Here is a 21,838-nt window from a genome sequence, read left to right on the forward strand (position 1 = left end):
AACTGATTAGAACACAGCTAAAAAAAACAACTCCACAGCAATCTGGACTAGAGTATAAACCAAAATTAATCAAGTACAAACAAAAATAAGTATCACTCATTAATTAGCCTTTTTACCTCTCGTCAATGCATTTTTAGACTGGCTGGGACTGGAAAGGGACTCCAGGAGATCAGCAAAGGGTTATGCAGACAGAACTCAGCTTTTAGACACACCAGGAGGCCTTGCTGCAGGGTTCAGGTCTAAAGCAGCTCACAGGGATTTGCCCATCTGCTGAGACTGAGTTCAGCTTTCAGGGGCCTCTTTGTTCCTCCTGTGATTACCCAGTCCACGTCCTCCTCAACCATCCAATTCAAGCACATATTTCAATTCCATCCCTGAGCAAGTTACATTCTTGCCTTTCCATTTCAATTTCCACAGGGCAAATGAAACTGATGGGAAGCATTTTGCCAAAGGTATGGTTATTTCACCCAGCAGCCTGACATGACTCCAAATCTGGATATTACATTTAATGTTCCTGGGACAGATGCTGTCAGGCATTCTGCATACTCAAACTGCATCAACCTTACAGCCTCTCAAGTTTTCAGAGACACTGCTGACAATTTAACACTGCAGGGCCACCTCAAACATTTTTCATCCCAAAGCAGGGGAAAGGACAACTGTAAAAGCTCACACAGCAAAGGGTGAGGTTTCAGACCTCTGATGCATTTGTTTGCCTCAGCAGAAGGTACATCAGTGTTCTGAGGGCAAACTCTGTAATATACACAAAATATGTGTATAAACATAAAATAATGTCTGTATATGTCTATAATATACATATGTAATATATAGTATGTATATACTTATACACATAATATAATGTGTATAACATACACATAAAATATGTGTATGCACATAAAATATGTCTATCACAGTTTGCCTGAAGGAAGGCAGATTTATATTTGATATCAAAAAGAAATTCTTTCCAGTGAGGGCAATGAGACACTGGAAAAAGCTGCCCAGAGAAGGGTGGATGCCCCATCCCTGGAAGTGTTTAATTTAAGGCTGGATGGGACTTTGCAACCTGGTCCAGTGGAAGGTGTCCCTTCCACAACAAGAAAGTTGGGACTTGATCATCTTTAAGGTCCCTTCCAACCCAAACCATTCTGTGATTCTGTGAAATTAATAAATGTACAATGTCACACACCCCCAATTCCACATGAGCAACTCATCTACCTCTGTTCTTTAAAACAAGGTTTTTAAAACCAGTGATTATCACCTTCCATCTGGGAAAGAACCCTTGGGGATGAAAGGGTTCCATTCTGCTTCAAGACAAGCTTAGGCTGGAATATATACACCATTACTCTTTCAATTCATATTTTTGCAAGCTCAAAATAGAAGAATATTAATAAATTAAACAAACAAAAAAAAGCTGGTGTTGATCTAACTGCTGACCTTTTCATCTGTAAACAAAAGACACCTTTGTTTTTTAAACAAACAACTTAGCAAATATGAAACCAGTTCTGCCAGTGCTTGAAGATGACACTGTACAATCAGTTTTCTAGATGTGTTTAGAGAGAATGCAGGCTTTCCATGACTTCAGACCACTGAAAACCATTTATTTAAAAACATGCTGCATGAGAAGCAGGTTAGTAAATAAAAAAACCAAAACCAGTGCAAAACTCTACCACATTAAGCCTCTATTCTAGAATCCAAATCCCTTTAAAAGCACCACCCTGAAAACAATACAAATTTCCTAAGGACTTCTCAGAGGCTCACAAGCCCACACTGGAAGGCACATTCAGCATTTTAAGTTAAAATAAGTTAAATCTCTTGCTTCCTTTTGATCAGGAAACTGCAACACTCTAAATTCAGTTGCCTTGGATATGTTCATATACATATACTGTATTTAAATCAATATTTATTTATCATATACTGCTCATAAACAACCAACAGAAGTCAGGTGGAGGACACTTTCTCTAATTTAGCCACGTACATGGGACCCCACGCTCTCCCTTTCTCTGGGAGAACCAGCAGCTCATGCTGCTGCATTCCACTGAGAAAAGTGAATTCCTGGGAAACACCTCTGGCCATCCCACTTAGATCCACAGGCATCACATTCCTGCAGGAATTCAGCATGAGATTGATCACATCACTGTTTTCTGCCCTGGAGAGGGTGCAAGTGGAATAGACCAAGGAGCCACCAGGACGCAGGGCTTGAACAGCAGACCTGCAAAGAACAACAGGAAAAGGGGGAAAAAAAAAACATCAAAAGTGACAGACTGCTAATGGGAGAATGTGTAGACTTAGAAATCCAAAGAATAAATAAATAAATAAATAAATAAATAAATAAATAAATAAATAAGACTTAAAAAAAAAAATTATAAAAGTGTCTTGACTTTTAAGTTCAGGAAGCCACCCACAACACAATTTTGCTTTTCATTTATTATTGTATTCTCAGTTAGCTGAAGGTATTTTTTACACCACAGTGACAAGTAGAAAGCAGCATCCATTCAGAATATACATCAAGCATTCCTGTGCTCAGCACTGCTGTGAAAATGCTGCAATTGCACACAAAATGGGTTACCCCACATCAAAGGGGCCTGTTAGACACTTGGCAAGATGCTTGTGTGAACCTGTAACAGCCTGAATTAATGACTGGGCTGTAAGTTTAGAAATATTCCTGCTAATTCTGCAACTTATTTAGCAGGTAAGAGGATTTGGGGGTGTCACTGAGCCGCTGCTTTTCAACCTCATTTTTTACAGGATCATATATTTATGTGCCCTTCACTTATTAAGCTGTTGACAAATTTTGACTAAACAAAGGCAAAATAGTGGCTTAAAGCCTGAAAGCTTCACAACTACTGTTGGATGGTGGGAACAGAGGCTCTTTATCACTTTACCACTGAAACTGAATTTAAATAAATTGCTTATTTCCCACTGCAGCAGATCTGCCAAGTCCTTATCCAGACACAAGAAATACAACCTGTGAGTATAGAAATGAGATATGCAAGTTGCATTCACCTACTCCAAATTGAGAGTAAGGAGAAAACTCAAAAATCTTGCACCACAGAAATATTCTTCAAACCTGGTACCACCACATTTCTAAAAGAGGAAGCTACACAAAAGGTTCATTTGGTATTAAAACACTGTCTGAAGACAAATCCCATTAAATCATATGTTTTTGAGCCATTTTTGACTCAAAGGCTGAATTTGTAAGCTGGTATACAAACAGATACCACATTAAATACAACTGTTCCCTCAATAAGATTTCTTTTATTTAGTAATGAGAAAATCAGAACAGGTGTAAATGACACTGAATAATCAGAGACTTGTAGATATTACTGACAAAACTGTGCTCACACACCCCCCACACCCCAGGGAAAAAAAGAGCCTGGGACAAAGAAAAAGAAGAAAAGAAACAACCATCTCCTCAAATCAGATGAGGTGAGCAGCCCCCAAATGCAGAAAGTCTGATTCCAAGTCTAGATAAACAAAGACAATGCCATGGAAATAGCAATTCCTCCAGGAGCAAGCTGAGGACTTCCCAAGCGTGATAGCTGACCAAAAACAGTTGAAGAAGGAAAGAAGAAAACACAAGGGAGGAGAAGATAAGCCCTTTTAACAGAATTGCAACTTTTTGGGAAAATAATCAGTAAAGAAAAGCTTCAGCACAAGGAGGATTACAGCTTTCAAAGCTGCTCTGAAAGTCCTGTCCAAAATAATATGGGAACACCAGGACACAGCTTCAGACAGTGGTAAGACCAGGTGAAAACTCCTGAGAATTATACCAAACCTATTTCTCTTGGGAGCATAAACATGACCTTACTCAATTCTTTTATGAGTCTTGGTTATGATAATTAGCAAGCCAAGTATATATGAATAACCACAGTGCACTCATATATATGGACTTAACTGCTAAATTAAGGCCAAGCAGGGATGTGCAACCCTATCTTCTCATGGACACCAAACCAGCAAGAAAGCCTGATGCACTATCTCTTGGCCTTACTCTCACTTGGGGAAATTAAAAATCACTTCCCCCCCCCCCCACCATGTATTGGATTTTGCTTTTTATCCTTCACATTAGAACTCAAAGAGAACAGAGCTGAAGTCTAAAAGGGCTCTCATGAAGTCGAGCTGATCTTCAGATTATTATCAGAATCCACCCACATAATTCATTTTTGACAGACTTTCCCCTGCCAGCTACACCTTTTCCATGCATGCAGGAGTGCCAAGCCCTGAGGGCAGCCAGTAAGCCTGGGAACATTTTAATGTGACAATTGAGATGTACTTTTGGCAAACCTGAGAATTTTACTCAGAGAAGCAGATAATGGAAACAACTTTCCTTCCTCTAAGACAGCATTTAGACAAGAGAGAAAATTCTTTTACCATGTAAAAGTGGGAAAGGTAAAAGATAAAAAAAGTAGATGTAGCTACAGGTTACAAGGTTAAAAACCTGGACACTTCCTAAATGTCCTTTTCTTCCTATATGGAAAGCAAGAACTCACCAAAACAACGTTTTCAAGGGCACCATGCTCCTCCAACTGAGTCCATCAGAGCAAAGAGCAGCACAAGCCTCCGAAGGAAAACTTGAAAATCTTACCTCAAAACCCCCTTGTGTCTAAACCTCAACTTGTGAATCTTTACTGGCCCATGACCAAAAAGGTCAGCCTGCTCAGTGCAGCTCTCTTTATTTTGAACCTACAGCAGGAATTAAAATATCTGAGGAGAATTACTTCAGGCAGCAAGGTTAATCAATGTATCTATCCATCTTGTCAAGTGCAGCAACAGTTGCTTCAGTGCCTGTGCTCAAAGTCAACGCCCCCAGCTCTGATTAAGCCGTGCCTGGTTTCTGATAAACCTGCAGGGAGCTGCAAAATTCCAAGTGAGGAAGTGCTGGGCTCAAAGTCACACGGGGTGACACTGAGCTGGGCCAGTAGAGCCAGGGAGTTTGGTCCTCTCCTCAGCAGCAGCACAGAGAATTCATTCAGGACAGGATTTGATCATCAGGGAATTAGCTCATCAGAGAATTGTTCAAATACATTTAGGTAACTTCCTCTCTAACCACTGGAGGGAAACAAGCTTGTCCAAGAGGTAGGCTGGAGACGAAGCATAACTTAGTCCTACTTTAACTCCACCATCTGGAACTGAGACTTCTTTCACTGGGAATTTTAATTATTGACTCTTAGCTGAAGGAATTCACTGCCTGCTACTTTGTGACTCCCAAAAATGGGAAGTCTAATCTAGAATGAAGATGCTAAAATATTTTTCACCTTCCTCTTATTACAATGCCATGTTTAAAAAAACCCACATTATTTAAAGGTAGTTAATCTGCAGTTCTTTTTCTCTTGGTGGCACACATGACATTTGTGTTTATTGAAGAGCTAAAACTTTCAGCTGAAAAAAACATCTAGTTAATATCATAATTCTATTTCAGATGCATATATTTCCTGTAATGAGTTTTACAGGTTTACAGACACTACTACTGCAAGGTTTCATGCTTCACATGAAGAAACATCAGAACACACAATAAAAGCCCTGGAAACATTTTCTGGAGCCTTTGTCTGTCCATCTCATTCAACAAGTTCTGTAAAACAAGTGAACACATGTAGATTGCTCCCCTCCTCTTTCTAAATGAGACTTTACAGCACTAACAAAAAACAAGTAAAAAATACTCTATATTTTTGCAGGGTGTGTCTCTGGGTACAGGTTCATATTGTACTGTGGAAGTCAGATGCATTAATCTATCCTAACTCCCTGTATTACAGCAGTACTAGAAAAGACTTTGTAAAGAAATATATTATTTCAAAGCTCTTCTTTTTTTTGTTTTTAAGTTTATTTCTCAAGATTTACTAGATTAGGGAAAACAAAACACCATTACTGTTTAAGATCTCAGAGGGAAAAACAATTAGCATGCTAGAGCCACATGACAAACCCAAAAAACTCTTCTATGCAACTAAAATATAGTTAGCCAAGACTTTAAAAGGATTTTTCCCACTGACAGAGAAAAGTCTTGGTGTCTCAAACATCCTTTTAAAAATAGGCAGACACAAAAAAATATATTTCCCACTATAGGTAGCACCTGCATCTCCAGCCTATCCTCTGGTGTGTGGGTTTCTGCTGCATGCCACGGGAAGGGGCAGCAATAATTACATTAATAATTCGACCATTTTCTGTATTAAAGTGAAAAGATGACACAATTTTAGGGCAATTTTAAACGAACACAACACTTCAACAGTGCCATCTTTTGGCAACCATGATGCATTTCTGCTCAACAGGCAAGATAATGTCTCATCAGAATAAAAAATGCCAATTCTATTCTTTTTATTGACTTAAAATATCCACATCACCTTTTGCCTCTTGCAAGAGTCCAGATACTTTGTAGCAATATGACCTGCATGTTAAAGGTTTTGCTTTTATTTCTTTGAACCTGAACAAAATGATCAAGGAAATCCTTCAGTGTCAAAATATCAATTTTTTTAATACTTTGTGATGGGTAGTGACAGTAGTTCAAGCACTCCCTCTGCTCCTCTCTAAGTAAACTTTGCTCCTGTGGAGAAACACTGCAGCTCAGAGTAACAGGAGAATCATGAAAACCAACTGCCTTTTTCAACACTAAATTGAATTATAAATAAAAGGAGACACAGGCATCAAAACCCCCTCAACCAAACCCAGTCTGTTCTACCCTAGACAAAATTTGTCCTGAAAATCCTGATAAGCAACATTTCTATTGCAAATAATTCTAAATTATTCTAAAGCAAAGACAAAAAAAAACAGACAGAATTATTGATCTTTCTCCTTTAAAGCATGGTGACTTTTGGAATATTAATCCTGTTAAAACAGGGATGTGAGACAGCCCAAGAGGGAGAATAAAAGACCTTTGAAGCCCACTAAAGAGAGCTTTAGGGTTAGTGGCTATCCTCACAGCTCATAAAACACACAGAGAAAGGACTGAAGGTGGAATTAAAGAAAAACTTGTGCCTGAATTCAAATATGTGATCCCAAAAAGCTGCAGAGTAGCTTATTTGTTCAGTCATACAGTTATTTATATATTCAATAAACCTGTCTTTGCAACATATCCTAAGGGACTTGATCCATAAGTTATACACAGGATGCTGCCACACTTAAAATCAGACACCATTTATTTTAAGATAAAACATATGGAACACCTGAAGCCACAGCAGTGGCCACAGCACTCACTCTCTGAAAAAATTTCAAGCAACCATGAAAAAGCTCCAACAACCCAATCAGAAGTGTTTTGGGGGATGGCACAGCACAAACAAAATATTCAGCTTTTTTAAGATAGAAAGTGGCTAAAGAATCCTATCATCCACACAACCCACAGCAGATTTGTTGGTCCAACAGATGGAATTCTCAAAAATTCCCAGTAGACCTAATTGAGAAGATGGTTTTGGACAATAAAAGGATTAACTGGGCAGCTACAGAGGAGCAAAGGGAAAAATTCCAGGGGAAAGAGCTGAAAATGTGATTAAGCAATTCCCAGCACAATTTACTCCACACAGCAGAAATGGTACAGTGGTGACATATGCTAAATATATGATTTTATATTTACTACCACAATTTTTCTGCATTCACTCTATAACCACAAAAAAGCCCAGCTAAGAGCAAACAAATCCTCTCCTGTGGAAAACTCCACAATTCAGTGAAAATACAGAGCTGTTTAATTACTCAGAGATGCTGTGTATAGAAGAGTTCCAGCAGTCTGAATGCCTTTGCTGAGTTTTCTAAATTGTATTCTGTTGGATTTCTTTTCTGCTGAGCCCTAACACATGTTCCTTTCAGCTGCAGAAACCAGTCTAAGAATAATTACAACATCCATAACAGTTTAACCACTATGTAATTGGGCATTCAAGCTTAGCCCAAAATTTAATTTCTCTCTGAGAACTGATAACATTGGTAAATTTGCTTTTGGGAACCACTGTATTTTGTGTTAGTATTTAGCATCAGGAAGTGAATATTTCTTTTTTTTTAACTTTGCAATTTGTTTTCTGCACGAACACTCCAAACACTAACAAGATTTGCAGTGTGTTCTTGGATTAGAGCACTCAGCAGGGATGCTTTGTTTTGGGTATGAGCAATCACTACAATCTCAATTTCCTTCAAATCAGTGGTGCCCTCATTGCTTAGAACATTTGCTGTTCAGCATTTATACCACTTATTTACTTTTCAGATTTTATGCAGGCAGCAGGAAGAAAATTGTTGCATCAGCTTCTTCCAGATCTTCATTCTCTGAAGCCTCTATGTACTTAATTAATTACATTGCATTGCAAACCCTACTTTTCCTTCCTTAACTTCCCTCTTTGATGACCCCAGCTTCCTCCCAAACACATCCATAAGAATAAGTTAGAGGTGAAGCATTTCCTTCATTAAGGAGGAGGGAATCTCAAATTTTAGGCTGTTGCTTGACAGAAATAAAAATAGAACTCCACTTTGCATTTCATTCTTCGCATTTTTTTTTATTTCAGTTTTCTCCTGAAAACTGCAATAATGCTCATTTTCAAATCACAGGATGGTTGGGGTTGGAAAGAACCTTATGATCATCCATTTCCAATCTAATCCCCAAACTATTCCAAAGTGCTCCAAGACCCATCCAACCTGGCCTTGGACACTTCCAGGGATCCAGGGGCAGCCACAGCTTCTCTGGGCACCCAGTGCCAGGGCCTGCCCACTCTCACAGGGAAGAATTTTTTCCTACTGTCCCATCTAAACCCACTCCCTCTCAGTTTGAAGTCATTTCCCTTGTCCTGTCACTCCATGCTCTTATAATCTATTTCTTGCATTATTTTCAATAAAACTGCTGGGATTCAGCCTTACACTTGTTTTTGGTTACAGATACAGGAACTAAGGTCAGAACACCTGGGAGCATCAAGCACCAGGTAACCTGAATCAATGAACCAGAGAGAGCCCTGCATGAGCTGGCTCATGTATAAAGCAGCACAGCTTTTTTTTTTTATTATTTTTACAGTAATATTCATGGAGGCTCAGCCCTCCTGAATATTACTGGAAGTACTGGAGAAGGGATTCAAACTTAACTTTTTATTCATAATTATGCACCTTAGTTGCTAAACAGAGGCTTGAATAGGGAAACATTCCAGAATTTTAATTCTAATGCACTTGTCACAACCCATTCAGCCTTTTCTGATCTTGCTTTATCATTTCCTTTTTCCCCTTTCACGTGGGATCCTAACTGGGAATTCATTTACAACTGGGAATTCATTCTGAAGTGATCAGGTGAACAGGACAAGAACCAGCCAGTGGACAGCTATCCTTCAAGTATTTTACCCAATAACCCAATCAATAACCCTTATATCCTTTACCAATAACCCTTATAAACTCTAACTCTTGAAAGTAACCATCCTTTTACCACAATTTATATAGCAAAGGTATTTTGTATTTACAAATTCTTATTACTGTTGCTAAAGTAAAGAACATTTTCAACAGAAAGTTCTCTCCCTATTTAGGAATAATTCAATTAAATCTGATTTGGGCTGTCAGGAATGTTTTTTTTTTTTTTTAAACCCAAGGTTTTTGCTGTCATGAGTCCTCCAGGATTACAATGTGGAATGATTTATGCAAATTCTCAAAATTTCTCTGCATGATGTATGCTTCCTTTTGCTACGGGTTCACAAATTGGATTTCCCATGTCAGATATTGAAAAGGGAAAACTGCAACAGGTCAGTGTTTTAAATGTGATTGATTTCTTCAAAGGAAATGGATGACATGATGCATTACTGCAATAAGATCCTCATATTTCTGTAATAAATCACAGGCTTTTGCCAGGCCTTTTTCAACTGGAAGTCTTCTTAAACTATCTTGAACTGCAATGGGAACTTTCCATAAAAATTTTCCTTTTTTTCTCATAATATGTTATTTTTCCCTCCATTTGCTTTGACAGATGGACTTCAGGCATGACTGTTACTCCACAAATAACATTCAAGGTTTTATTTTAGAAGGTTTTATTGAAAAGTCACTCTTTTTTTCCTCCATGAGAAAAACTGTGCTGTTTGAAATGCTTCAGAAATGCCAGCCCACAGCTGGTAGCATTAAAATGTGTAATACATGACAACCTGGCTTTGGATTACTGGGGGCACATTCTCAAAAACAAACAATCCTCTCTTTCTCCCACCAAACCTCACATTCTTTTCCTTTTTTACCCTGCCAGTTAGGACTAGGAGCCTTTCTGTGCTACAAACAATCAATATGGAATATATGTAAACCCATTTTAGCTGTGCCCACCTAAAATACTTGGATTTTACACCAGGCTGTTGTGAGTCATCTGCAAATGGACATTCCTGTGAGTGAGTTAAGAGGATCAAAGCCTCACTGCTGATATCACCCACCCAGACTTCCACATCTTTATTATCTCAGACCCACTGGTTATTCTAACCAGCATCCCAACCACATATTCCTGACATTATTACCAGAGGAGGAATCCTGGGTTGGTTTATTAAATCTTGCCCCCATGTAGTTTTTATTAATTACAGGAAGTTCCTTTAACTTTTTGCACTTCTCACCTTAGAAGCTGGAATTGCAGGGAGGACAACTCCTTCCTTTGCATGAGCCTGAGCACAGCTTGCTGAGGGTCAGCAGAGAAGAGCCAGCTTCTGTCATTTGAACAAGGAGCATCAACCAGGACCTAAACAATTAATAAAATCAATATTTAAAAAATCTCAACAAAGATGGTCACTTTTTGAACACCATGTGCCAAAATATATTCAATTTCCTTTTGCAAATATTAAGAAAATTTTCCATTTTGGGGGTGAAATGATCCCATTACTATTTTTAGATGTTTTTATGGGGTTAGCTCTTGGGGAGATAAAAAATTAGTGCTCTGAAAGTAAGATCTACCTGAGCAGCTCCCTCTTGTTCCCCTCCCCTTCCTAATTACACATCATGCAAAGATTACAGCTACCAGGTCTTCAGAATTCACTCCCAAGGCTGAATGGGCAACATCATCCAACACAGGAATAAATGCACACAAGCTTCATAAAGTGTTTCCTGAGGCTCTACAAATCCTGTACAAGACTTTATTCCCCTTGACAGGTCAGGTATTTTTTGTGGGGGCCAGGAAAAAAAAAAAAAAGAAAATTAAAAAGATAGCAGCATAGGAAGAAGAATCAGAATGAAGAAATATAATCTGCCAATAATAATGTTACCTTGTCATAAAATTCAGGATGAAGATCTCCAATCTGTCTACCATCTAGTTTAGAGACTGTTATCAAGTTAATTAAAGGATCTGGGATGAAGGATTCTATTGTCTGCTCCAACCATCTTGACCTCAAATCATCATATTCATTACAGTGAAAATGACCTTAGAAAATTAAGGAAAAAACAAAAAATAAACAGAAGTAAACACCTAAAGAGAAGTCTTTACAATATTTTTTGTTTTGTTTTTACAAATATAATGAATTATACCCATTCTGGAAGTTCTACTGCATTGCCATGACTGCCATGGAGTTTACACCTTATGTGCCTGTGTTATTGCACTTTTTAAGAATACTACTGAATTTTTATAAACCTAAATAAATTTCAACATGGTCCTACAGAGAAAACCCTAAATATTTACTACAAATCCTTCTGTAGCAATAGACTTCTACAGTAAAACAAACTTGAACCATGACCCATATCCAAAGAATGAGTGCCTTCCTGGGCTTCTTGAGCCACCATCTAAAGGAAGGGCATGCCCCATATTATTAAACTGCCTTTTAAATAAATAGAGCATCAACTTTGTCTATCTTAAGGTACATCTTAGCATTCACTGAGGTATATTAAGAATCAAATTCTTCACATCTTCCATTCAGCAATAATTTGGTCTCTTCAGAAGCAGACAGAGGGTAAAGTGTTGGGGTTTTTTCCTCTAAAGCTTCTGGAAGGACAATTTCTATTTAATTTACTTCATTAGCATCACCCCATTCCTCTAGAAGAGGGAGGGAAACCAGCTGTAATCAGCTGGTTCAGGTGGTTATGGTAATGGTCTCATCAGCAGGAGCACAAGGTGCTGTGAAGAGTTTGAAACAATTACTACTCAAGCCAGCAAATAAACTTGGAAACAGCAATCCCAGCTTGCCTTAACTCCTTGGCCCAAGCTGCTGCTTGCTGCTGCCTTCTAAACACTCTGATCATCTCAGAATCCTCCTCCAACAGATTCCTTACCACAAACCTTCTCCCTTTGCCCAGATCTTGCACATTTCGAGACTGCATCTTGTATAATTTCTTAAGCTCTGCTTTACATCAGCACACTTAAACTGACCTGTAGTATTTGCACAGCACTGACAAAAGAGGCAACAGAGGAGAAGGGGGAAAAAAAAGTAAAAAACAAGAAGAATGAGATTGCAGATTACCTACATCCCTGTGCCAACAAATTGATATGTCTTTAAGTGACTTCTGGAGAGGTAATAGTTGAGAAAAAATCCACAGAGCTACCCCACTTTTGCCTGTCACTCTGCACTAACCTATGTTAAAGTAAGGACTGCATTTTTAATCCTGTTTTAGGCAAACAGATTTCACAAAATCCTATTAAACAGCACAGAACTAGGTGGAATACAAACTGTTGTTTGGTTTTTCACCCTCCACCAGCACCTGGCTCCATTACCTGGACAGGCACACTGCAGGATAGCTACAGATTTGCCCCCTGGTGCAGCACAGAGATCCAGAACATCTTCCCCATCCTTCACCTCCAAGGCCAGCACGGGCAGCAGCGAGGCAGCATTGAGCAGGTAATACCCCTTCAGCCTGCCAGGCTGGTGTTTCTGTGCAGGGAATCTGCCAGGAGCTGTCCTGCTGTAACACCTGAAGGCTGGAGGAAGGTAGGGCAGGGCTGCTGGGAAGACAGGATGGAATCCCTGCTCAGCAAGGCTGCTCTCCAGGCCAGGGCTCTGGCTGAACCTGTGAAAAATGACCAGATAATATTGGCTGTCTCATTTATGTCTTAGTTTATGCATGTTGTCAGAGATTACAAGTATTTAGAAATAGTATCAATTACAACTCTTTTTAGCTGCTTGTTAATATAATATAATCTATCAGCTTAACTGTGCACTGTGCTGCTCATAGAAATAGTAGTGTAATGAATATAATATCTGTGTATCACTTATGGAAACAATAGTGTGATGAATGGATTGTATTACAGACCTCAGCAAAACCTAAGATGTGAAAAAGGCTTTTGTGTAACTAAGAACTGCAAGGCCATCCACTGACTGACCCCTCCAAGTGATAAGATAACCATGACACAAACCAGAGCACCAGAGGACAATTAGAGAATACCATGCTAAATTTAAGAAGGACATACTAAACCCTTACCAGAGGATGTGAAACAGCAGGATGGAGACACAAGAAGAAATAAAATATATTGATCTGACACCCAGGATGTCATGCAGATAAGCCAGCATGCGAAGAAGTCAAACAAAGGAGTTCCCAAAACATCAGAAAGTTAGCAAGAATGTTTGAATAATTTATGAAATAGATGAATATGCATGTACCTCAGCAATGTAACAGTATAAAGATAACATTGTTTGTATACAGAAGGTGTTCTTTGGCTGTTGGCCAGGAGCACCTCAGCGCTAGAAATATTGCCCTTCTTTATCCTGTTATTCTTAAACTCTAAAATATTCTACAAACTGAATTCTGTTCTTCACAAACCTGTTCAGCAGCACGGCGTGCTGCCAGCACCACGGCGAGGTCAGCACGTCTCTAGGGTGAAAAAAGGAAAAGCCATTCAATAACCCATCAAATAAAACAGTGTAGGAAGCCTTTACTTACAATCTCACTATTGGATAATTCTGGTATAATCAGGAATTAATCATTTTGAGGGTGAAATTAATCATCTTGGTTAGAAAAGTATGCAGGAAAATAATTTTACTAGGAAATCAAGAACTGTTTTTTTTTTCTAATTACTGCATTTAAGACACCAATTTCTTCTGAAACAAGACATTCTCCATTTTTCTTATTTTATGTAGGAGATATAAATGATGAAGCATAATGGTTTTCCTGACTATAAAGCATCTCCCCTGGGACAAAGAATTACTGTAATATTAACTGTAAACAACAAAAATAATCACACACACATGGGCTTATTCCAGCCCACACTAAAATGCCATTTTTACAAGTGTTCATTTTTACATTTTATGTTCTGCAAACACCGGGCCAGTAAAACTTAAATCAACAGGTATTTTTGGAAGACAGCAGTGGTATGTGATAAAAACATGCTTGTTTGTATTTCAGTTTGCTCTTTCAGGCCCTTCTTATATGCATTTCCCCCCTTTCTGTTTGAATTCCTATTGGTAATTTTTCATGTAATCTCAAAAAAAAAAAAAACTATTCCTCAGGAGTACTCACTGCCTAAAGCAGAAAAACACATTGATCCAATCGAAGAGCTTTTAAGTTGACTCAATTAAAACAGTGCTATGCATCGATGCTTTTTGTTTTTTAATACAGAAGTTCTTTAGCAGCCGTGTGATCAAGACCCAAATTTAGTGACAGCCTTTGCCGTATGTGTCATTACTAATTCAATTCCTTATCTCTCCCCAGAGCCACAGACCTGACACTGCTCCATGCATCTCCCAGTTCTGCCGAGTACTGCTTCTCGAAGTGATCCAGAACCACCTGGCAGATCTGCTTCTGGAGCTTTCCTTTTGCCTTCTTTTCCAGCTTCAGAGAAAGGAAGAAAAAAGAAAAGTAGTAAAGCCAAGTTAAACCCTCTCCAGTTCTCACTAGAATGAATAAAAAAACCATCTTACTAACTACATCAACTCGTTATCAGTGATACCGGAATGCTCAAATATTAGGTCACATCTTTACGTGATCAAGATGCGATAGACATTTCAGGGAGCAAAGGCAGCACACTCTTCCTCCCTGCTCGGCTGGTTAATAAATACCCCTCCATATCCACTGTGCTGACAATCCAGTAGTTCCTGGCACTCTGATGGGGATTAACCTACGAAAGGAAGGGAAAGAGCTTTCGGTTTCTAAGCAAACCCCGAGGGTAAACGCTGAATTTCCCTCCCTCGGGGCACCCTGCAGCCGTCCCGTCCCACCGCGCTCCTTCCGAAAACCACACAGGGACAGCGCAGGGACGGAGCTCGGGCCCCAGGCCGGCTGTGCGGCCGGGAACGCTCTGTCTGTGCCGGAGCAGTGGCTACAGAAACGCAGGGCACGCTCGGAGGTGCGGAGGAGGGAACAAGGCGCCCAGGGAAGCGGTAGGACGCCTCACCCGTGGCAGCGTTCCGAGCGGGCGGGGAGCGCAAGCGGGACGGGCGGGCTGTCCCTGCTCGCACGGCCCGCGCAGGAAGCGGCCGGGGCCCTCCCGCCGAGCTTCCGGCCCCGGCCCCGGCTCGGCTCCAGCCCCAGCCCCAGCCCCAGCCCCAACCCCAGCCCCAGCCCCATCTCACCTGCCCCGGGTCCCGCCCGGCCGCCCGGCCCGGCCCCAGCGCTGCCCCGGCGCGGCGGACGAGCGGCAGCGCCGGGCCCCGCATGGCCCCCGCTCCCCTGGGCGGGGCGGCCGCGGCCCGGCCCCCGCGCTCGCTCCTGCCGCTGCACGGCTGGGGATCAGCGATCTGCACAGCGCCGCAGGACGTCGAGGGCTAGGAACGGACCTTAAAGATCAGCTGGTCCCGAGCCCTCGGCCAGGGGTGGGGACACAACCCCCTAGAGGATGCTCAAGTCCCCATCGAGGCGGGTTTTGAACGCTGCCACGATTGAGGCATCCTACAACGTCCCTGGGCAACTCGTTCCTGTGTCTCGCTACTCTCACAGTAAAAAAAAAAAAAAAAACAAAAAAAACCAAACAAACAACCAAACAACAAACAAACAACCCCCCCCCCCACAAACTTCCTAATTTTTATCTGCCTTTTTTTTTTTTTTTAAACCGTGGGACTTGCCATCCCCACTCCTCTGCCTCACCAGTAGCCAAACCAGGATTAGATGGCACCTGGGTTCCCACTTAAATCAATTTACAAAAGTGGTCCTCCATCCAGCGCCTGATGGAGGGTCTGATGGCATCCACTACCCCTCACCATCAGGTCTCTGCTTGTGCCCTGTCACCAGACCTTTAACCCTACCTGAACCACACTGGACATCACCTCCAGATTAACCTGCTGTTACTGCCATGAAAAACTGCTGGAGGCTTGAGAATTATTCACAGAAATCTCTCTCGCACACTTTCAGATCAAACATTCTCCAGGGACAGGAATCAGGAGGACCACTATACCCCAGTTCAGCTGTCCCTGCTTTAGCAGCACTGAAATTGGAGGCTGCCCTCATCTGATCCCTTCATCTCGACAGAACTTGAGACCTGCAAACTGCTCCTCCAAGGAAGGGCATCCTGCAATCATCTGTGTCCTAGAAAACAAAACAAATCCCCACAAACCCTTTTGTGCCCCTTTGCCAACTCTCTTGCCCTGTGGAAGCAGCAAACTTGTTTAAGAGTGGTTTTAATTAAAGCTTCTGCAGGCTGAACCCAGCCTCTGAAATCCAGACTGGAAAGGGGTGCAAAGGTAAAGGCAGGAATGCTGTTGTATGGATAAATATTTGAGTTTCAGGCACCAGCTAATGAAGACTAAGCGTTTTTGCTCACCTCATGCAGATTAGCTTGGAAGCTGATTTAAAATGCTTCTATCAGTGTTGTGACAAAGGGCCTGGAGGCAAAACTGAGATCTCTTACATATCAAATGTGAAGGAAACCTGAAAGGCTTTTTGATAAGTGAGTTTTACTGACAGATACAGAACAAAACTGGTATAAAAAGTATATCTGTGGTTGTAATTCTGCCAAGGCCAGTACCATACCAGAAAATGTACACAAGAATTGAATTTTACCATACCAATACAACAAAAAGGTCTGCTGAATGAGTCACCTTCCCCTAAATCTATGGCTGTATTCCACTATATGATAGACGGTGCCATGTGGCTGAAACCAGATTTGCACCAGAAAGCAAAGAAAGGACTCCAGTTCATCAGCATCACCACCATCACAGCCAAACTGCAAACAACAATAATGCATCCTGTATCTCTCTCATGTGCTACTGCAGATAAACTTAAATTAACTTACAACAGGCTCCATTACTTATTACAAATGAAATACTAGTGGGGATGTTCTATTCAAAATAGTAAAGTTTTTCAAATGTAATGAATCCCAAGAAACTAATATGATGGCAAAGTTATTGAGTAAGCATCCTGAAGTTACAGTATTAAACTTTCCACTAAAATACGGGAATATATTACTGAAAAAAATACTGCTTGAATCTTATTTAAAGGGGAAAAAAAAAAGAATTGATGTTGTTTACCTTGTTAGGATCCATCAATCCTTTCCAATCTCACACCAGAGACCTAATGGATACCAAATATGCCTATTTTTAATAATTTCAATTTAAAAACCTTTACATCTATGAGTAAGGTCTTTCTGTGGATTCTAGGATGTAACTAAAAGGAAAGAAAACGGAACAACCTATTTTGAAGCTCTGAGTCTCTCACATTAATTCAGTTCATGAACATTACTATTCCTTCTTAGAAGACACTTTTAACTTACCTACAAAATATTCTGTGTAAATTGTATTCAAGATGTTACACATAGATAATGCAAAATGTTCTGCTGAAATAGTGAATTTCTGTGTTCTTGCCACTCTTGTATTTAAATACAAATACTCTGAGCTGCAAGCACTGATACATTTCGAAAGAGATACTATGGATGACAAAAAGTCTGGCAAAATCTAATTTGTGCTCTCAATTTACAGCTGCACAACTTTTATCTCTCAAATATTAAGTGCACTATCAAAGCCCTTTATAGGTATACATATACACCCAACTTATTGCTAATCTATCAGTATATGCTAAATTTCATCACAGTTCTCCTGCAAAAATATGCAAATATAAGGACTATTTCATACATTTTAGAAATGGGAGACTTAGAGCCCTTAAATATTTATAGACTAGACCTACTTCCAAAAATACAGGAAACATGTTGATGCTTTGCATTAGTTTTATTCTATACATAAATGTAATCTTGAGCAAATAAAAAGTTATAGCAGTATAAATTACTGAAAAAACCCCAGCATAGTAAATAATTACAAAGCATATTAATAAAACAAAACTTTATAAAACATTTTTGAGTACTTTGGTCACATACTGGTGAAATTTATTTTGAAAGCAAAAATGAAAAATTATACAGGTGTCCACACACACAACACACAGAACACACAGTTTATATATATAAGCATCAACATTTTAGTTTCTCAAATTTGTTACCACAGCAGTATTTAGCTTTATTTTTAATAAAGACTTCCATGATTTATTTTAGGAAAGAGTGAAAACAAGAGAATAATACATTCCTAGAAATTGAAGCTGTAAAAAAAGTAACTCTGCAAAAGTAGAGCCTTTAAGCCAAACACTTAAGTGGTAACAGAGCTAGTGTTAGTAAAGTTGAGATTGCACATACACATATTGGTGCAACCTCCCCTCCACTTAGTATTGTGTTGTCTGAAGGGAAAATGACCAAATCCTGAGAGTATTTCAACTGATTCATGTTCCAGTATTAGATTTACAACAGAAGCATTCTCACGCTGGTAGTCACATAGAAATCCTTCCCTCCTTTCTCTAAACTAGCAAACATAGAGGAATAAACCTCTCCACCTACTCCAAACTTAGTATCCTGAAGACTGATTCCACCTTACTCTTTAAAAATCTTCATCATTTCATTTTAATATGGCAGATGTTTGTGCGACTCCTTGCTGCAAGGGGTGCACGACAAGGATTTCCAATATCAAAGTGCTGAACACATAACACACCACGTTGTTTCAACATCTAAACTCCTTTGGTATGACACATTACTGATGACAGAGCAGAACATAAAATTACCAAATACTGCTTCTGCAAAAAAAAAACCCTGAATGGGGGCTTCATCCTGTCTGTCATTAAGTGGCAGAACAATGGACCTTTACAAATACATCACTGGTTGTCTCCAATATAACAGTAACAACATTTAAACAGGAATGTAACAAATTGTAACCCTTCTTATTTAGGTATCACTTGTATGTGATTTTAAACATATTATATGGAAATGTTATAGAAATCCTTAAAAACCAGGGGTTTCTTCAGTTTGCAAGATGGTATTTTAGTATTATTGAGATTAACAACTGAGGGAGGTCATCTGCATACTGGTTGATTCAGTTTCCCATCAAAATTGATGATTTAGTTAGTGCAAATTTCCCACTATGTGACTTTTCTCATTTGTTGTAGTAGACAATACAGTATTCAATTCTATTTTTTTCCACAGAATTTATTACCTATGTCAAATTCAGATAACAAAACAAAGAAAAAAAACTGATAAGAAAACTTCCAGACAGTTCAAATAGCATTATTTTGTATAAAATGTATTTAAATTTTTTTATCGTACCCTCTGCTTCAGATTGCCAGAAATATGAAATATGTAATGTAATACCTAAGAAAAGGTATTGGTACTGTAAGAGAAATATAAGAGTCAAACACATTTTATGCACTTGACTATCAACTTTCTAATGCTCCCTAGGTATCATTTCATTGGTAGCTCCACTTATACTTTCAACTCATTTTATAAAAAGGTAGAAAAATATATTCAATATTTGTTTAACCTTTCTATAGTCACCCTATCATACAGGAATCTTACAAAATGCTTTAGAATAATTTATTCCCTGAAAAAATACCAACACCTGCACAGCACCTGGAGAAAGGTCTTGGTGGGAATGTACAGTCCAGTATTATGGGATCTTGAAGGTGTTTTTCTTCAGGTTTACAGCCAAGTCTTTTCACAAGTAAACCCAATAAATCCTGAAGAAGAGCTGGTGATGTGAAAAGTAAATTATAAAGTCTGACCATTAAGCACAACAGGATGAACTCCATGTTCAGTTGTCACATGCTGATAAAATGTCATGTAAAAAAACTTCCTTCAAGGGTAAAAAAAAGAGATAGGATTTTTAATTTATGTTTTTTAAAATTCTCTTTGTGCTCCAATTAAGCAATGACATCATGGGTATCACTGTTGGGTCTTTGGCGTAGAGTCAGCGGGGGCAGAGGCTTTCCATAGAAATCTGTGGAAGAATTTCCAGAGCAGAAAAACACATCAATCTGTCACCTACCCCCTTCCTGCCTCAAAGAATGTTTACTAAATTCTTACTTCCTTAATGAAAGCCAGGTATTCTATGAGTTTAGAGCTAATTCCTCCAAGCTAACTTTCAAACCTAGTGCTAATTAATGTCTAGAGATGGATTGGCCAAATGAGGATTTAATTACATTTTGTTATACATGCATCAGCATTTGCAAGATCAAGCCCAAAGGGGATCTGTAAACATCCCTAAAAACAGGAAAGGAGAAATTCAAATTGTACAAATAACAACTGAAAAAATGAAGCACTGAAATTTGTATGTTTGTATGTATTCAAGACCACACTGCAATATAGTTATAAATGGCAGTAATACTGTGCAGAAGCCAAACTTTTGGGACCATTTATGCATGGCATTTTTCTTGCTAAAATCTGCTAAAATAACTTTCTAAAAAAGCTATTCCAGAATTTTTAGGTAAAACTGCAGCATTTCCTTTCATCAATAAAGAAATTTAAAGTGGAAAAATTGTACAACACAAAGTTATTAATAAGTATATCCAAAGAGAGTAACAAGCACTCTCAAGCATTTGTAATGGATATAAAATAAAAAAACCCATGCAGATGGGAACATGCAAAACACTTCACAAGCAAAATAATATGGAAGATGGTAAGAGGAAAGAGGTAGAAATCAAGAAAAAAAAATAAAAGCAGCTTTTTGAAGCATTCAAATCTCAATTCTGTTTATACAGACCACCTCTTCCCCAAGAAAGCCTTGATGGCCTGCCAACACAAAATTCAGCTTTAATAAATCATCATTTTCCAAGAAGACTATACCCACTTGTCCTATAGGTGCAATAACTTCTGTTACAATTGCATTCCTGAGATAAGATTAACAAAAGGAAAACTGGACTACACTACTTTAAAAAATATATAGACTTGTCTGTAGGATTGAGGTTTTAATTATCCTTACATTTAGTCAGCAAAATGAAAACACTTTTATGTTATTGTCATAAATAATTTCATTTCAATAGCACTAATTACAGCAGCAAGAAAACTGCAACAAATGATTCAAAGGTCAATGAAAATTCCTCCAGTGGATGGTTTTATTCATCCATTTTTTGAGGTCTGGCAGAGCACTTTAGGCCTGGCAGAGAATTTTACCTCCTATAATGGAAGAATTTTAACATTGTTGCAAATGTATCCTCCACTGAAAATAAACAGGCACTCATCACCTTCTGTTGTGCCAAAATTATTAGCATGACTGGAAAAATTGCAGTCTTCAGTGAATGTAAGTGTGTAATTACAAAGTTTGAATGTCTGAAAAAACTTTTAAACCCACCTTTGAATTTTGGGCAAAGGTGGGAGAACAAAAAAAAAATCAACACTGATTTATTTCTCTGCTGAAGCGACAACCAAATGTAAATTGATTTTCAGAAAGATGCAATTTAGGGATTATTGTAAAAAAAAAAAGAATCCAAGGTACGCTCCACTTGTCTTATGGAAATTCTGAGTTTCCAGTGAGGAGCAGGTTCTCAGTGTGCAAAATATGTAAAAATGGGCAAGGCCAGGTGGGAAATTAAATCAGTGCAAGATGGACTTGGCAGTGCTGGGTTAACAGAACCAATGATCTTAAGGGTCCTTCCCAGTCTCAATAATTCTCTGATTCTATGGATCTCAAATTGACAGAGTTAAAACCCCACAGCAGCTTTAAGCAAAAGAAAGAAATAAATAATGTTTTTGGAAATCAGGACCTAACTAAAGGTTTGAGAGTGGTAGGCTATG

General features: G+C 39.0%; 2 protein-coding genes across 4 annotated transcripts in view; both read right to left on the reverse strand.

The window, feature by feature from the left end:
* Positions 1-1,574: 1,574 nt before the first annotated feature.
* Positions 1,575-15,479, reverse strand: NSUN3 (NOP2/Sun RNA methyltransferase 3). The gene is made up of 7 exons (XM_053936378.1): positions 15,381-15,479; positions 14,531-14,640; positions 13,633-13,683; positions 12,590-12,882; positions 11,154-11,308; positions 10,512-10,633; positions 1,575-2,206 (listed from the first exon to the last, which is right to left on the reverse strand). The coding sequence occupies exons 1-7, from the start codon at positions 15,462-15,464 to the stop codon at positions 1,936-1,938; spliced, it is 1,086 nt and encodes a 361-aa protein (XP_053792353.1). The 5' UTR covers positions 15,465-15,479; the 3' UTR covers positions 1,575-1,935.
* A 2,465-nt stretch (positions 15,480-17,944) lies between these two features.
* ARL13B (ADP ribosylation factor like GTPase 13B) overlaps positions 17,945-21,838 on the reverse strand; it is a 33,427-nt gene continuing 29,533 nt past the window's right edge. For 2 of the 3 annotated variants that reach the window (XM_053934842.1, XM_053934840.1), the window contains one exon: positions 19,903-20,045. Coding sequence is in view for 1 of the 3 variants with exons in the window: in XM_053934839.1 (XP_053790814.1) it covers positions 19,969-20,045 (77 nt within the window). In the remaining 2 variants the exon portion in view is untranslated. Of the gene's footprint in view, positions 20,046-21,838 lie in introns of all 3 variants that reach the window. The other variant, XM_053934839.1, reaches the window with a different exon arrangement.

Source organism: Vidua chalybeata, chromosome 2 (genome assembly GCF_026979565.1).
Source record: "Vidua chalybeata isolate OUT-0048 chromosome 2, bVidCha1 merged haplotype, whole genome shotgun sequence".
NCBI classification, from domain to species: Eukaryota; Metazoa; Chordata; class Aves; order Passeriformes; family Viduidae; genus Vidua; species Vidua chalybeata.

Bases quoted from the DNA above. Each gene is read 5' to 3' on its own strand.
- NSUN3 (XM_053936378.1), bottom strand. From the start codon at position 15,464: ATGCGGGGCCCGGCGCTGCCGCTCGTCCGCCGCGCCGGGGCAGCGCTG. The intron at 12,883-13,632 runs GTTTGTGAAGAA...CATTTTTCACAG, and splicing joins CACGCCGTGCTGCTGAACAG to GTTCAGCCAGAGCCCTGGCC. The intron at 10,634-11,153 runs GTAACATTATTA...TTAATTGTTTAG, and splicing joins ATCCTGAATTTTATGACAAG to GTCCTGGTTGATGCTCCTTG.